A 17,247-nucleotide genomic window follows, 5' to 3' on the forward strand; every position below is an offset into this window, starting at 1 on the left:
AGGAATATGTTTCCAGCTTAAACTAGGCATGCCCTGCAATCAGAGTGAAGTCAAGTTGGTGGATAAGGTAAGGGGATTTTACATTTGAGGCCAGTTTGGGCTTTTACAGCAAGACCATGTGTAAATAAAAAATTCAGCTTATTTAGTTGATACTAAGTCAGAACTAACACTAGCATAAAATCAAACTAGAATCTGTTTGCAATTTTCAGTCTTTAAAACTATTACTTGTTATGTTTTATAGGGAAACAATACCAAACAATATTAATGAAAATATATAAATATCATAAACATTCTACCTGTACCATATGAAAAGTCCATTTTAAAGATATTTTATCAAGTCTTTGTTCAAAAGTATATATATATTTCTCCTAATTATTATAATTAATATAATAATTCAAATTTTATTCATATTTTAAAAAGCATACCATTTGGATAAAATTCTTTCCATGTTCCTTGTTTTAAGGTTTTGTTTTGTTTTGTTTTTTGTTTTTCAAGACAGCTCTTTTCTGTGTAGCTCTGGCTGTCCTGGAACTTACTCTGTAGACCAGGCTGGACTGGAACTCAGAGATCTGCCTGCCTCTGCCTCCCGAGTGCTGGGATCAAAGGTGTGCACTACCACTGCCTGGCTGCTCATCACTTTTCATGGCAGTGTAACAACTGACTTAATCAGATTGAAGAAACATACTTCTCTGGGGCTGGAGAGATGGCTTGGAGGTTAAGAGCACTGGCTGCTCTTGCAGAGGACCAGCATTCAGTTACCTGTGCCCATATAGTGGTTCACAGCTGCCTGTAATTCCTGTTCCAGGTGATCTGATGTCCTCTTCTGACTTCCACAGGGACCAGGTGCACACATGTCAAACAGACATACATGCAGGTAAAACATTCTTATCATAAAAATTAACAAAGAAAAAAATTTGTCTATAGATCCGTGAACTGAAAAGTTTCCAAAAGTAATTATATGCCCAGCGCTTGATTATCTGGATACTTTTTACTGTGTTTTAGGGCCTAGTGTTGCAGGCCCAGTACAGCTGACCTCTAACTACTTTCTAGAGTATATAGTACAAGGCCCAGAGATTGGTTTGGAGCTACTTTTAGTTGAGCTCCAGAGGAGGTGTTTATCACATACAGGGACTTTCTACAGCAACTTTCCTGTGTTCATGTTATTGCCTTTAGTGACAAAGGATCTTAATTGGGACCATACCATTTTGTGTATATATGTGTGATGCTGGGATTTCATGTGGGCCACCATGACCACCCAGCTTTTGGGAGTTTCCAGGGATCTGAACTCTGGTCTTCATGTTCCTGTGGCAGGTGCTTTATCACTGAGTCATCTCTCCACCCATATATATATATATATATATATATATATAATACATTACAGAGCATATATATTGTATATTGTATATATATACATTACATAGCATATAATGTGATATATGCACTATATATATTTTTTATTGAGATAGGGTTGTATGTAACTGAGGCTGGCCACAAACTGTGTAGCAGAGGATGACACTGAACTCCTGATTCTCCTCTTAAGTGCTGGGATTACAAGTATGCACCTGGCTCCATAGTAGTGATATTTGTTCCTGTTTTTTAATTCAATTTGTGTCTTTTCAGCTGATTAATTTACTTACAAAAAGAAAAATTTTATAATATGCAAATGCTATCTATTATTCTCCCCAAAAGAATTTTTGAAAGAGTGGAAGATAGCTAAACTCTTTTCTGCACATGAGCTGTGAAGAAAAAACCTCTTGTTTGCCTGAGGTAGGTTATTCCTATTTCCCGAGAGAAGTCTTCTCTGCAGCTTTTCTAGAAGGCTTCTGTGCTGTGCTTTATATAGTCACTGCCAGTTTCTTGCTATTGGTCAGAACTAGTCCAAGTGATGTTTGACTGCCACTTTCTCTTGCTGCTTCGCTAGTGACTGAGCAGAGGCAGTCTGTCTTAGTTACCTCAGCATCCCTAGTACATGACACAGTGCCTGGCACATGGCTGACATTCCACATGTTGTTGAATGAACTTTTTGAAGAATCTTGGTTTTGTGGGTGAGAATACTTAGGATGAAGTTGAGTATCTTTTTCTAGAGAACAGCTATAAATCTCCTGGTTTTATGCTGTCCCACATAGCCTCTATGAATTAATCTGTGTTTTACTTTCCTTTTTCCATGAGATGGGTCAGTTGTACTAAAATTCTTGTTTCCTACAAAATTATAATTTTAAGAGCCTTGAAGATTGTTGTTGTTGTTGTGTGTGTGTGTGTGTGTGTGTGTGTGTGTGTGTGTAGGGTGCATGTATGTGTGTACAGGTGGAAACCAGAGGATAACTGGTTTATTTCTTGGGTGTCATTTCTCAGGTGCTATCCACTTTGGTTTTTGAGGCAGGATCTCTCACTGGCCTAGAATTTGACAAGTACCCTTGGAAGGATAGGGAGTTCCAGGGATCTCTTTGTCTCTGCTTCCCCCACCATCTACCATAAACATGGTAGAATTGCCCTACCATGTTTATGTCTGGCTTTGTTGTTGGTATTGGATATTGAACTCAGTTCTTGTGCTTGCTCAGCAAATACTTAACTGTCCTCCATTGCCACCTTTTTGTTCTTTGGCCTATTTTTAGACTAAACACATGTATGGAATTGAGCCATTTGGCCAAATCTTGAAGCTTTGGGGTAGTTGAGATTCTCATATTTTCATAAGAATGGTCTTACTTTTCTATTGTTGTGGCAAAACACCATGACTAGGGCAACTTATAAAAGAAAGCATTTAATTTCTAAGTTTATGCCATCATGCTGAGTTGAATCTTTATTCAGTTCTAGAGGGTGAGAGTCCATGGCCATCACGGTGGTGGCAAGTGGGCCAGGCATGGTGCAGGAGCAGTAGCTGAGTGCTTATATCAGACCCAAAATCATGAGGCAGAGTGCCAACTGGGAATGGTGTGGGCTTTCTCCCACTCCTTTTATTTTTGAGATTATAATACACTTACATCATTTCTCTCCTCTGTGTACTCCCTCCAAATCTTCCCTCCTTGTTCTCCTTCAAATTCATGGTCTTTCTTTTAGTTGTTGCTACATGCTTCTAAATTTATATAAATTTATTCCCAAATATAACCTTCTTAGTCTGAATAATGCCATTTGGTATCAGAGAACCAACTGATATGTTCTTCCCTGGAGAAACTCTTTTTCCCACTCTCAGCATTCCTTAGTTGCCTGTAGTTCTCTCTGTAAGGTGAGGCATTGTGAGCACTCCCTGTTATGGATCTTTGAGGAGAACCTACAACCACCACTTTATTAAGCCAACATGATCCCTAACTGTATACTAAACATTTGTCCGTTTACCCAAAGATTAAGGGTAGTCCTCATTCCTTATCAAGCCATGGGCTTTTGAATCCTCAAAGCATACCACAGTGACACACTTCTTCTAACAGGGCCACACCTAAAGCTTCCCAAAAAGTTCCATCAATTGAGGACTTATGAGCCTCTTTTCATTCAAACCACAAGAACTATTTAAATAATACTCAAATTCCAGTTTTGTTAGCAGAACAAAGAGAACGTGAAGACAGGTCATAATGAATAGCCTTAGAGGAAGAAAAAGTCTCAAAGGTCTGCATAGTTAGATACAGAAGTCCGAAATACTGAAACAATCAGAGTGTCTCAAGGTATGTAGATTGCTTTTTGTTTTTAAACCAAAGCCTTAGAAAATTTTTAGTAGGGGCAATTTGCATATGTAGCCCAGTCTGGCCTTGTGTTCACTGTGTAGATCAGGTAGGCCTGGAGCTGGTGATCCTCTTACCTCAGCTTCCTTAGTGCTGGATTTATTTTTTACTTTTTAAAGATTTATTTTATTTATGTGTATGTGTCTATATTAGTATATGCTCTGCTTGGGGTGGGGGAGTACCTGTGAAGGCCAGAGAGGGTGTCAGATCCCCTGGAGTTGAAGTTACAGGTTGTTGTGAGTCATCTGACATGGGTGTTGGGAATCAAACTTAGCTCCTCTAGAAGAACAGCAAAAACTCTTAATGGCTAAGCTGACTCTTCAGCCTTTTTCCATTTTAAAGCCTCTCTCTTTCATAACTTCAGTTAGATTTAAGTTACTAAGTTACTAAGGCCAATATTTTCAGAGGAAAAAGCACGGATTGGGTTTAAACTAGCATATATATAGCATAAATATATTTATATATATTTATATTTATAATATATTTATATATATAGCATAAATATATTTTTCACATCTTTAATGAAAATGTTTAAGTTTATAAATTTTTTTAGCTTTAAGCTTGGCAAGATGACTCAGTGGGTAAAGGCACTTACCGCCAAGCCCCATGTTCTGAATTGGGTCCCTAGACCCACATGGTGGAAGGAGAAAACCACCTCCTGCCGATTGTCTCCTGATAGCCACAAGAGCACATACACTAAATGGAAAAACAAAGTATCATTTGTTTAGATCTGCCTAAAGTTTTACTTGACCAATTTGAATTAGTAAGCTGGTAGGGAAGAAGTGAAAACAATAATTTGATGTGATATTTTTATTTATATGCTGCATAAGATTTAAAAATAAGAAGTTAACACAAGAAGTTTAATCTTTTCCTGAAAAGTCAGAAAGGGAAAGGGGCCTGGGCTATTCAACTGTCCTCTGCAACTCTTATGACTGGCTGGTGCTTTGCTCTCTCCCTGGATTCCCTGGGCTCTACTTCTCCCTTCCTTTACTGGGAATTGTTCAGGCTGACCTCAAACTTTTGGCTTTCTGTATCAGCATGGAAGTTACACTGAATTCACTCTAGATTGGTTTCAGATAACAGTACAGTTGTGGCACAGTAAGATGATTTGGATGAAATAGATACATTGTTTTGAAAGTGTTTTAAGACACAGTTTTCCAGACATCTCTTAGAACCCCTAGAAGTAGAAGTGGCATCTTGGGATCCTGAATTCTTGTCAGAAAGTAGTTCAGCCTCTGGCTCCTTCAATCAGCTAGCTACTGTCTATTTCTCTCCTTTAAAAATGTATTCATTGTCATATATTCATCTTACATGGCAATTGATTTCATGAAGTCATTTTCATATACGTATATCAAGTTTGACCACATTCTCTCTCTCTTATCTGCTGTTATACCCATTCATTCAGTTTTGCTTCTATTCTGTGTCCTATATAAGTATACAATTGTATATGTCTGTATAAAACTTAGAATTCCAATAGAGATAAAACATAGGATATTTGTCTATTTGAGATTGATTTGTTTCATTTGATATGATCATCTTTAGTTGCATACATTCATAAATATAATTTCACTTAAATTTTGATTTCCCAGAGTAATTTGTTTGAAGAAAGGGCCCCCTTTCTTAAACATCAATCTGAAAAACTACTACTTGCAGGTCGTTTCAGAAAACAAACCTCTCTGTCTTTGCCTTCTAGTATATCCCAACTAAAGACGGCCTCTTTCAGATCCGCTTTCAGAGAATAAAGTCACAAGAGAGCTTCCTCTCCCATCCTTCAGCAGTGCTCTTCCATATAGTGGAGCCACTGGGGGATTCTCTCTGTTGCCTCTCTTTTTATGGTGCTGGAGATTGAACCCAGAGTCTCACTGCTACAACTGAACTCTGAGGATCCTCTGTTTTTACTTATAAACAGCTATAAAATAGTTGTGTGAATGACGGTTTGAAACTACCAATGATTCCTATTTGATTGGAAGATACTAGTTTATAACAACTAGATGGTTTTGAATTTCAGAGATTTCTTTATAATCTCTTCCAAATGAAGTTTTGTAGGAAAACACATTTTTAAAATGATACTTTCATAGTACATGTCATTATATTTATTCTTATTCATACCTCTCTCTCACTATACTTCCCCCAATACCCTTCTTTATGCTTTCCTGCTACATATATTCTATTACCCCCTCCTTTCCCTTAAGAGTCCTTTCTTCCTACTCATGGTTCTCTGTATACTTTCACAACACACCAACATCCCTACCCCCATATATGGCAAGTGTTTATATGTGTGTGTGTGTGTATATATACATGTACACATGAATCTTTAAACTCTGATTGTACACATGACAGAACATATGCATTATTTGTAACTCTGGCTTATTTCCCATTCTTTAACATAATGACAGACAGGTTTGTACAATATCTTGCAAATGTCATGTTTTCATCTTCCACAGACTTATTTATTTATATTTTATATGCACTGGTGAGTTGCTTGCATGTATGTCTGTGCACTACATGTGTGCAGTGCCCACAGAGGCCAGAAGAGGGCATTGGATCCTCTGGAACTGAAGTTACAGTGGCTTTTGAGCCACCATGTGGATACTGGGAACTGAACTGGTCCTCTGAAAAGCAGTCAGTGAGCTTAGCCACTGAGCTATTTCTCCAGCCCATGACTTCATAGTTACAAGTAGAGATTTGGACTATTAATACTTGTTAGAGATGTTTAGTACAATTTTCTGTGTGCTACTTGAATCTGTCAGATGAATATGTAGTTTGTATTTGAATGATCAAATGTAGAGGGTCTTAGCATCTTTAAATCAGGGCATACAACTTTGTTCAGGAAAATTACTGTCAGAGTGGCTTTTTTTTAAAGATTTATTTATTTGGGTTGGAGAAATGGCTTAGCAGTTAAGAGCACTGTCTGCTCTTCTAGAGGTCCTGAGTTAAATACCCAGCAACCACATGGTAGCTTAAAACCATCTATGAGATCTGGGGCCCTCTTCTGGCCTGCAGGTATACATGCAGATAGAGCTCTCATCTACATTAAAATAAAAAGATTTACATGCAATGTTCTGTCTGCATGTAAACATGCTCACCAGAAGAGGGCCCCAGATCTCCTCTTAGATGGTTGTAAGCCACCATGTGGTTCCTGGGATTTGAACTCTTTGGAAGAGCAGCCAGTGCTCTTAACCTCTGAGCTATCTCTCCAGCCCCTCAGAACAGCTTCTTACCAGGTCCTTGAAGTGGATTCCTTTTCCTTCAGTTATAACAGGGATGGTGCCAGGGTATGAAAATCGCTTGAAATTCTGGTGGCAAATAATCACTAACTTGAATTCACTACTTGAATTTGGTTTAGACTTCAGAAACACATAAACCTTGACTTAGCCTCAAAATTTTACTTTGAATATTTGACTGCAAATTTATTAGACTGTTTTTAAATTTTTTAAAGGTTTGTTGAGCTATAATTCTCATGCTATTAAAGATCCACCCATTTCAAGTGTAAAGTTCAGTGATTTCCATATGTTGGTGTCTCAGCGTCAGCATTGTGAGTTGCAGCTATTTTTGCCTATAGTGATTTTCTCTGACTCAGCTGGGCTCCATGGAACCATTTCCTTATTCCTGCCCATTCACGTTAATTGTCACTTGGTGACTACCTGCTTCAGTATGGACTTCCTGTTTGCACTGTCAATCAGACATGAATGAGAGGTCAGCCAGAGAAACTCAGCTGGGAAAGTGTTAGATTGAAGATACTGAGGTCTTTTGCTTCTTCTAGAGTCTTGGAGACTGTTTTATCACAATAAAGTCATTAGTGGGGTGGGGCAGAGAAAGAACAGGTCACAGGCATGCAGGTGTTGGTGGCAAGCAGGAGCTGAACTGTGAGCAGTGGTCTGCTGCATATGGTTATCTCTAGACTAGGAAATAAATAGGAGAGGTGATTTATAATGCAAATGATTTCTAGTTTACAATAAAAAGGTATTACATCAGTTGCACAACAAGTGTCCTAGAATCAATGACCTTAGTAAAACCATGAAAGCACATCAGGTGTCTAGGAATGACAGGATATAGGAAGGAAGAGGATTATGTCAAGAGATGAAGCAGGAAAGTGAGTTTGGGGCCAGAGAGTGAAGGAAACTGCATGGGCCCAGCATTTGAGCCCAGGCAGAAGAGCAGGAAGGAGACCTAATTGATGGGTTGAGCTTTATATATGTGCCATTGTGACTGCATTTACAGTTCTTTCCTTGTTAACAGATTGTTCCTTTACACTGGTAAAAGTGTGCTTGGCACAGCAGGTTCCTCTATTCTTCCTACTATTTAGTGAACTAAAATATACAAATAAACACACTTGGGGCTGACCCCCAAGTATCATACAGTCTTCAGTGTGTTGGCTTGGAGTCAGAAATCTGTTTAGATTCTTGATTCCTGATTCACAGTGTAGAGCTGTATAATTGACCTATGCAACAGTTTAGCATAAATAACATATAATAACCCAGTTTGGTTAAAAATCATAGTCACTCATTTTAAATTTATTCCAATGTAGGTGATTGGAGTTGTGCTTCATACATTTCAGCAGTTCAGCAATGTTTTATCTGCCAACTAAGCTTTTCACTTGAGTGCGCCATGGAAACACTACTAATGAGACTTGTTGAGCACAAAAGTGGACTCGAAGAGCCAGAAGCCACTGTTTTCAAATGAAGGATTCCAAACAGTTTTAAGCCTCAGTGCGTTTAAATCAACACTGAGATTTCCCCCTAAAATCAAAATGGCCAGCAGACGAAAATCAACAATACCTTGCATGGTCCTTGCCCGTGAGCAGGATCCAGATCTTGAGTTGATATCAGATTTGGATGAAGGCCCTCCGGTCCTTACACCTGTAGAGAATGCTAGAGCAGAGAGCGTCAGCAGTGATGAAGAAGTTCATGAATCTGTGGATTTTGACAATCAGCAAAATAAGAAAGTGGAAGGGGGCTATGAATGTAAATATTGTACTTTTCAAACTCCAGATCTAAATATGTTTACTTTCCATGTAGATTCAGAACATCCCAATGTTGTACTGAATTCATCCTATGTTTGTGTTGAATGCAATTTTCTTACCAAAAGGTATGATGCACTTTCTGAGCATAATCTGAAATACCACCCAGGAGAAGAAAATTTCAAGCTAACTATGGTGAAACGGAATAACCAGACAATCTTTGAACAAACAATAAATGATCTAACTTTTGATGGCAGTTTTGTTAAAGAAGAGAATATAGAACAAGGAGAATCTGTAGATGTTTCTTCTTCGGGAATCTCCATTAGTAAAACTCCCATCATGAAAATGATGAAAAATAAGGTAGAAAATAAACGGATTACAGTCCATCACAACTCAGCCGAGGACACTCCTGAAGAGAAAGAGAATGGAGTAAAAGCAAGCCGGGAAGAGAATGTAGAAAGTGCGAGTTCTTCAGCTTCAGAGTCCAGTACAAATATTTCCACTGTCAACAGAGTGCATCCTAGTCCTGCCGGCACAGTGGTGACTCCCACAGCTGTTCTTCCTGGGTTAGCCCAGGTGATAACTGCAGTGTCTGCTCAGCAGAACTCGAACTTGGTCCCTAAAGTCTTAATCCCTGTTAATAGCATTCCTACCTACAATGCTGCATTGGACAACAATCCTCTTCTACTTAATACCTACAACAAATTCCCTTATCCTACAATGTCAGAAATTACAGTTCTTTCTGCTCAAGCAAAATATACAGAGGAACAGATCAAGATCTGGTTTTCAGCCCAACGTTTAAAGCATGGTGTTAGTTGGACTCCTGAAGAAGTAGAGGAGGCAAGGAGAAAACAGTTCAATGGAACAGTACATACTGTACCTCAGACCATAACAGTTATTCCTACACACATTTCCACGGGGAGTAATGGGTTACCATCTATTTTACAGACATGCCAAATAGTTGGTCAGCCAGGTCTGGTCCTTACTCAAGTAGCTGGAACAAATACCTTGCCAGTAACAGCACCCATTGCCCTGACAGTGGCCGGGGTTCCAAATCAAACAAATGTACAAAAGAGTCAAGTGCCTGCTGCTCAGCCTGCTACAGAAACAAAGCCAGCCACAGCAGCAGTTCCGTCATTGCCAAGCGTCAGATCTGAAACCGCACTAGTGAACCCGGATTCATTTGGCATTCGGGCCAAAAAGACTAAAGAACAACTGGCAGAACTGAAAGTTAGCTACCTTAAAAACCAGTTTCCCCATGACTCAGAAATCATCAGGCTTATGAAAATAACGGGCCTAACAAAAGGCGAGATTAAAAAATGGTTTAGTGATACGAGGTACAACCAGAGAAATTCAAAGAGCAACCAGTGCTTACATCTCACTAGTGACTCCTCTGCCACTATCATCATAGACTCCAGTGATGAGACCCCAGAGGCTCCAGCTGCAGCTGCTTCACAGAACAAACAGTCCTGGAATCCCTTTCCTGACTTTGCTCCCCAGAAGTTTAAAGAGAAAACTGCAGAGCAACTTCGTGTCCTTCAGGCAAGTTTTCTCAACAGTTCTGTACTTACAGATGAAGAATTAAATAGATTAAGAGCGCAAACCAAACTTACTAGAAGAGAAATTGATGCTTGGTTTACAGAGAAGAATAAAACAAAAGCTTTAAAGGATGAGAAAATAGAAGCGGATGAAAGTAATGTAGGTAGTTCCAAAGAAGAACCTGGAGAAAATTCTCCTGGAGATGAAGCAGTTGTACCTAAGTCAGGAGGTACAGGCAAGATATGTAAGAAAACGCCAGAGCAGCTGCACATGCTTAAAAGTGCATTTGTCCGAACACAGTGGCCATCACCAGAAGAGTATGACAAACTGGCTGAAGAAAGTGGACTTGCCAGAACAGACATAGTTAGTTGGTTTGGGGACACCCGTTATGCTTGGAAGAATGGAAACTTGAAATGGTACTACTATTATCAAAGCTCCAATTCAAGTAGTTTGAATGGCCTATCTTCCCATAGGAAAAGAGGGAGAGGCAGACCCAAAGGACGGGGCAGAGGCAGACCACGTGGGAGGCCTAGAGGAGGCAAAAGAATGAACACCTGGGACAGGGTACCATCGCTCATAAAGTTTAAAACTGGAACAGCAATACTTAAGGATTATTACCTGAAGCACAAATTTCTTAATGAGCAAGACCTTGATGAACTTGTCAACAGATCACACATGGGCTATGAGCAGGTCAGAGAGTGGTTTGCAGAAAGACAGAGAAGATCTGAGTTAGGCATAGAACTATTTGAGGAAAATGAGGAGGAAGATGAAGTTGTTGATGATCAGGAAGAAGATGAAGAAGAAACAGATGACAGTGACACTTGGGAACCCCCACGACATGTGAAGCGGAAGCTTTCTAAGTCAGATGACTGAAATGTAAGTGTTTTAGCCTTTATAGTGGTCATCAGTGATATACATGTTTTAACAGCCATCTTATTGTTTCAGTCATCTTCACGTGTGTGTGTGTGTGTGTGTGTGTGTGTGTGTGTGTGTGTGTAGGCTGGCCAGAGGCTGATGTTGTCTTCCTCTGTTGCTTTCCACTATATTTTTATATTTTTTGGGATAGCACTCTCTCTGAACCCAGACCTCACTGATTTAGCAATAGTAGGTGGGTGGCCAGGGAGCACCAAAGGCTCCAAGAATCCACCTGTGTCTACATCTGTACTAGGAATACAGGTGTGGACTGCTGTGCCAGGCTCTTTTGCGGAATCTTGGATTTGAACTCAGGTTTTTATGGAAGCTGAGTGACTTGAGGCATCTCCTTCACCCTTGTCTTCACTTTTACTAATTTTTTTCTAAAATTTTCCCAATAAGAGGACCAGGTGCTAACAGTCATGACGTATTATTATGTATTGCTTCATTCAAAACATTTTAGTTTGTTTCAAAGGAAAGTAAGAAGGGAAATGGGAAACAAACACTAAAGATAATTAAAAGGTATTTCTGATAACCTTCTGTCTACTAATGCTTCATTTTTGTCTATGTAAAGAAACAATTCAAAAACAAAACTAAAAAGAAGGGCATATATACTGAAGAGAGAGGCCCACAAGCACAAGGATGGTAGGTTTTAGGAAAACGAAATAAAAGTGAATACTTTTTTCTTCATTGTTCCCCCAAACTTTATCAGACTGCCAGCTAGAGTTTCAGACGCATTGTGCACTCAGTATCTTTTTCTGTTATAAGGCCTATTCTAGGTCTTATGTTAATTCACCAGGTGCCATCTGTTTTTGAGCAAGTACAATATAAAATTTTTGTCATAAAGATCAAAAGGCAAATAACAGATTTGGTATTTGATACGAATTAACTCAGTCACCTAAAATATACTTTGCTCTTTGGTATACAGTATAAATACCATGTTTGGTTAAAAATAATTTCCTACGGGATGTGGCTTCATATTCCTGTAATCCTAACATTAAGAACTGAGGCAGGAGGATTCAAGTTTGTGACTAGCCTAGGCTACATAGCAAGACGCTCTCTTAAAGCAATATAAAATCTCTGTAGTTTTAAAAGTGTAAACGGATACGGTTTAAACTTGAAAAGCTTTGATATGTTCCTCATATTCCTAATATATTATAGATTAAATTAAAAATTTACTGTAGTTGCAAATAGTTACTGGAAGGTGGGCTTTCAATTCTTTCTGTGTGAGTTCACATATTGGATAGTGAATCAGTTCATGATAGGTGAGCACTCTACCTCTAAGCCACACTCTCAGCCCATTTCAATTCCTAATTCTTTTGGAATTCAAGAATATGGTTTTATTCTTTTCTGATCTTTGTTTTGGGAGTATTCCAGAATAAAAGCACACTGTTTTAGAAACAATGTAGTTGTCATGAAATGCCTGTATTTGTCTCTCTGTAGCTCTGACATCCTGTCAGAATTTGTTGTGTAGTGTTCTCAAACACTGAGGGAGGAAAGGAATCATGGACTCTCATTATTATTTTATTTATGAGCATTGCTACTTATTTCCTTGGCTTCTTTCCTCTCTAGCCTACTTGCATGGTCTCTTATTCTACACATTACTTTCTTAATTGTTGAGACACATCTTCCTGGTTTGATTTAGCAATTATTTATAGACGTTAATAAAGGCTACACATTTTAGTCTCACTAACAGCTTTCTCCAGCTTTTTTCTCACTAACATTCCTAAGACAGAAAGTCAGATGAACTGAAGCTACACTTGTTTACCTCAACAGTGTAAGTCTCACTGCAGGTCAGAGAGAACCCTGTCATCATTTTAAGTCACAAGAAGCTCAAGAGTTTTGTAGTATTATCCTGAAATCCAGCTCTCCACTTCCTCATGACAGGCTTTGTTCTGAACCAGATACATAAAATATTTGTAGCAGGCTTTCTTCTTTTAAATTGCTAAACACAAGAATATGTACTCTGCCAAGATTAATCAACAAATTTGCTGCTACAGTGATTTGTTGTTGCAGCCTTTGCAGTCATTTTTCTGGGGAGTTGTAATCGTCTAAAAATAGGTGAGCTTTTCCATACAGTTTACTTGGATCTGACTTTCAACTAGATAATCCATGGTTATGGATACTGATTATGGCCATAAAATTCACATAAGTCTAGTTTTTAGAATTTTATATTGTAATTGGTATATGTGTCTTTTGTTTTTACAACACAAAGGGGCGGGAAAGCGGTTCAGTAAAGCGTTTGCCCAGGTTCAGACCCCAGCACCCATATACACACATAGTACTAGTAACCGCAGCACTGAGGAGGGAGGGTGGAGAGTTGCACACCTGGGGCTCACTGGCCAGTCAGTGTAGCTGAATCAGAGCTCCGCTGGCCCCACTGAAGAGAGCCTGTCTCTGGAGCTAAGGCAAAAGCAGCTGAGGAACACTCCCTCACACCTGTTGATGGCTGGCACACGTGCGTGAGGCGTGCGTGCCACCCTCATTAGCATGTGCACAGCATACAGCCCATATGCACAGTTTTAGATATACTTGGAAATCTAAGGTTATAGAACATTAATTAGCATGTTAGAATTTGTTTAACAAAATAATTTTCACTTGCAAAAGTATTCAGCATAGGTTTCCTTTTAAAAGTTTTATTTAAATATGATCTAGCTTACAAAAATACTTACCCAAACCTTCCCAAAATATTTGTTGCAACTGGAAAAGCTACAGAAGACAGGTACAAAAATAATTCCTCTTTGATAACCCAGAACTCACTGTTCAATATGAACTTTGATGAATACACAAAGAAATATGATAAAAAGATACTTCAGACCATGAAGTATCTATATACACATCTTTTGCACAAGCTAGCCTTGTGTACAAGCAGAAATACTGTAGGTCTTTAGACTTCATGCTACAAATACTGACAATGAAATGTCTTCCTACTAATAATTTTATAAATGAGTACAGAAAGGCGTATGTCTAAAAGCATGTGTACATGAAGAGCACACACGTGGTTTATACAAACTGCACTGTGTGGTGTGTGTGGTAAGTGATCTCACTGCTGAAGAGAATGCAGAATGTATTTGTGGCTAACTGTTTACTATTTGTATTCTAAGAGCAAAAATTAAAATATGGCTCTTTTTAAGGTTTCAGGGTTTTGTTCGTTTGTTTTTTGCTTTTCTTTTTATAGCTACTTAAAAGCCTGAAGGAGAATTAGTTCTTCAACTCAAGATGTCTGAATTACTGTGAATGGGCCCAATCCTGGATGACACTGAAAATGCTTTGGGGCATATATACTCTCAAAACAGGATCCAATGTCCAAAAGAAATGGAACTTGATGCTGTGCCAAAGTCAAACTGCTGCAGTCGGGGGAAGTTCTGCAATGTAAATAGAGCGCTAATTAAAAAGAACTGTAAAAAGTGAAATTTTAACACCGTACATTTTTATGCTGATGGGATGGGAACCTTGTGAATCTTGGACTTTCTAAGGGGTTAATGACCACTAGAGCTTGTCCTCACGTTTAGCCCAGCTTACAGCTCTGTAAGATGGGCTGTATTGCCTGTATTCTTTGACATGTGATTAAGCTTACAGCTTTGAGTGACCAAACATTTTATAGAGTAAAAGTTGTTAGAAATGGGGGAGGGGTGAGAACCAAACCCTAATTTACTTCTGTGTCTTACTTATCAGATCCTACACCAAAATTAAAAGTTGTACATGGGCTTATACAGTTTGCAGTGTAAAACCAGCCTGTGCATGCTATGTTGGAACAGGAAGAGCCATGGCTTGCTGCCCTCCATGACTGGACCCTCCACTAAACACTCATAAACCACTGTTTCCACTTGCAGCACTTGTGCGACTGCTCTTTGTCAGAATCTGATTTGCTTTTCATTACACTGAAGATACTACCCTAAAGGAAAAAAGAACTTAGTAGGGAGAAACTCTAAATATTGTTTCCAACTCGTGAACAGAGTCCACGGTGGACACATGGGCTGTGTTCTCACGGTGTGGGAGTCAGGAAAGCCAGCCAGGCTCAGGTCAGATTTCGCAGGAATCATCTTTTCATGAAGTTATACCTTGTGCAGCAATTTCAGTGAACAGAGAAAAAAAAATTCCAATCCAACCTTAATGAGTTAAGGATTAGCTTTTCATGTAAGAATCAGGGGCTGTAATGGTGACTCTGCTGTGTCAGACAGCCCAGAGTTCCTACTGACTTGTAACTAGACTGGTGCTGACATTTGTGTTGGGAAGGAGCCTTCTGCTGTGATCATAGGACCACTTTTCAAAAACGTGCTTTCCTTACAGAACAGATTTTAATTTTTATTATATTTGGACTTTAAAAAATTTGTTTGAATGATCACACGTAGTGGGCTTGGCCAGTTCGTTTTTTCGAATTTAATGAATAATAAATACTAAGCTCTTGGTTAAATGTTTGTCAGCTAATGAGAAATGTTATGAAAAAGCCTTGAATATGCATGCTGCTTTCATTTTTATAAACTTTTTATTTTTTAACTATAGCTTTATTAGCAATTCCCAAATGCTGCAACTTGCTGATTTCTTCACTCAGACAGCTGGCTTTGTGGGTGGCTTTTTTCATACTACTGTTAACTTTTTTTAAAAAAGAAGTGATGTAAAGACTGTAACAATTGAATGCACTAAGCTGTTTTTCTTTTACACATTTAAAAACTTCTTAAACTACTCTGTATTATAATAATTAAACTGCTCCCTTTTTAAAACCACTGCTAATTTGGTCTGAGTTTTATTTGACAGTATTTTTTAATGTTCTCAATCCTTGAAATGTCAAGGATTGGAGATGAAGGATTTGAATATATTTACATTACGTTTCCTTTTGTATGCAAACTTTTTATAGCTGCAAATAACTTGGTGATTTTTCTCATCTCTCTGGTAGGCTGGAAGAAAGTCTGCTCTGATGTTTGCTACTTTTAAAGAAATTTATTCAACAGTGCAAAAAAAACCTTTCTTTCCTGGTTGACTATGTCCTTGAATACAAAATAAAAGTTAGCAATAATGAGCAGTTTTGAGTGATTTTTTTTCTATTTTATTGAGTCAGCTTTTAAAAAATTGTGGTAAAATATGCATAGAATTTGCTGTTATAATTTTAAGTGTATAGTTTAATGGCACTAAATTATATTCACAGTATTATACAGTCATCACTTGTTATTTCCAAAACTTTTCATCATCCCATACAGAAGTTTGTAACCATTACGCAAGAACCCCACACCCCCAGTGCCTGGTAACCTCTGTTCTACTTCCTGGTCTATGAAATTGCCTATGTTTGATATTTCGAGTGGAAACACACAGGCTTTCCTTCTGTGTCTGGCCTATTTCACTTGCCGTAATGTTTTCAAGGTCATCCATGTTGTGGCATATAATGTTCCTTTTTGATGGCTGAATTATAGTTCGTCGAGTACTAGTTTTTGTCTATTGATGGACACTTGGGATGTTCCCACCTTCAGGTTATTGTGATTAATGCTGCAGTGAACTTTGGCCTGTAAGTCTGTTTGAGTCCCTGTTTTCAGTCCTTTTAGATGTATATCTTGGAGTAGTACTCTTATATGATAAATTCAATGCTTAATTTTTTAAATAAAATTTTAAGTCCATCCCACACTGGTATCCAACTCACTGCATTGCTCAGGCTTGCTTTGACCCAACAATCCTGTTTTCTCATTTTGAGTGCTGGGGTTACAGGAGTGTGCTACCTTCCTGAGGAATCACCAATCATTTACACAGGATGAAAATGTTTCCCACAGTATCTTACACATTTCACATATCACCAGCAATGTAGAAGGGTTCTGTTTTTCACATCTTCCCCTGTACTTTTTACTTTCAGTCATTAAAAGTATTGTATAGTCAACATAAAGTAGGAAACATGATAACCCTCTTGGTTGAGAAGCATATCATTGTGGTTTTGATTGGCATTTTCATAATGACATCATCTTTTCATGTGTGAACAACCATTTGTATACATTTTTTGGTAAATGTCTGTTCAAGTCCTTTGCCTGGATTTTAGTTGAGTTATCCCTTTGTTGTTGAGTTCTAGAAATGCTTTGTATAATCTGGTGTTAGGCTTATCTGAGATACAGTTTGCAAATATAGTTAATCCTCATTATTTGTGGATTCTGT

At 38.4% G+C, this 17,247-nt stretch overlaps 1 protein-coding gene across 7 annotated transcripts in view; it reads left to right on the forward strand.

Annotated features, from left to right (window-relative positions):
• Zhx1 (zinc fingers and homeoboxes 1) overlaps positions 1–16,138 on the forward strand; it is a 32,843-nt gene extending 16,705 nt beyond the window's left edge. For 3 of the 7 annotated variants that reach the window (XM_060389398.1, XM_060389394.1, XM_060389397.1), the window contains 3 exons: positions 806–874; positions 8,236–11,082; positions 14,297–16,138. In XM_060389398.1, coding sequence (XP_060245381.1) covers positions 8,458–11,079 — 2,622 coding nt within the window. In that variant the 5' untranslated portion in view covers positions 806–874; positions 8,236–8,457 and the 3' untranslated portion in view covers positions 11,080–11,082; positions 14,297–16,138. Of the gene's footprint in view, positions 1–805; positions 875–1,689; positions 1,768–8,235; positions 11,083–14,296 lie in introns of those variants that run through there. The other 4 variants (XM_060389396.1, XM_021645243.2, XM_021645239.2 and 1 more) reach the window with 2 other exon arrangements.
• The last annotated feature ends 1,109 nt before the right edge of the window (positions 16,139–17,247 follow it).

The sequence above is a fragment of the Meriones unguiculatus genome, chromosome 8, assembly GCF_030254825.1.
Source record: "Meriones unguiculatus strain TT.TT164.6M chromosome 8, Bangor_MerUng_6.1, whole genome shotgun sequence".
In the NCBI taxonomy this organism is placed as follows: domain Eukaryota; kingdom Metazoa; phylum Chordata; class Mammalia; order Rodentia; family Muridae; genus Meriones; species Meriones unguiculatus.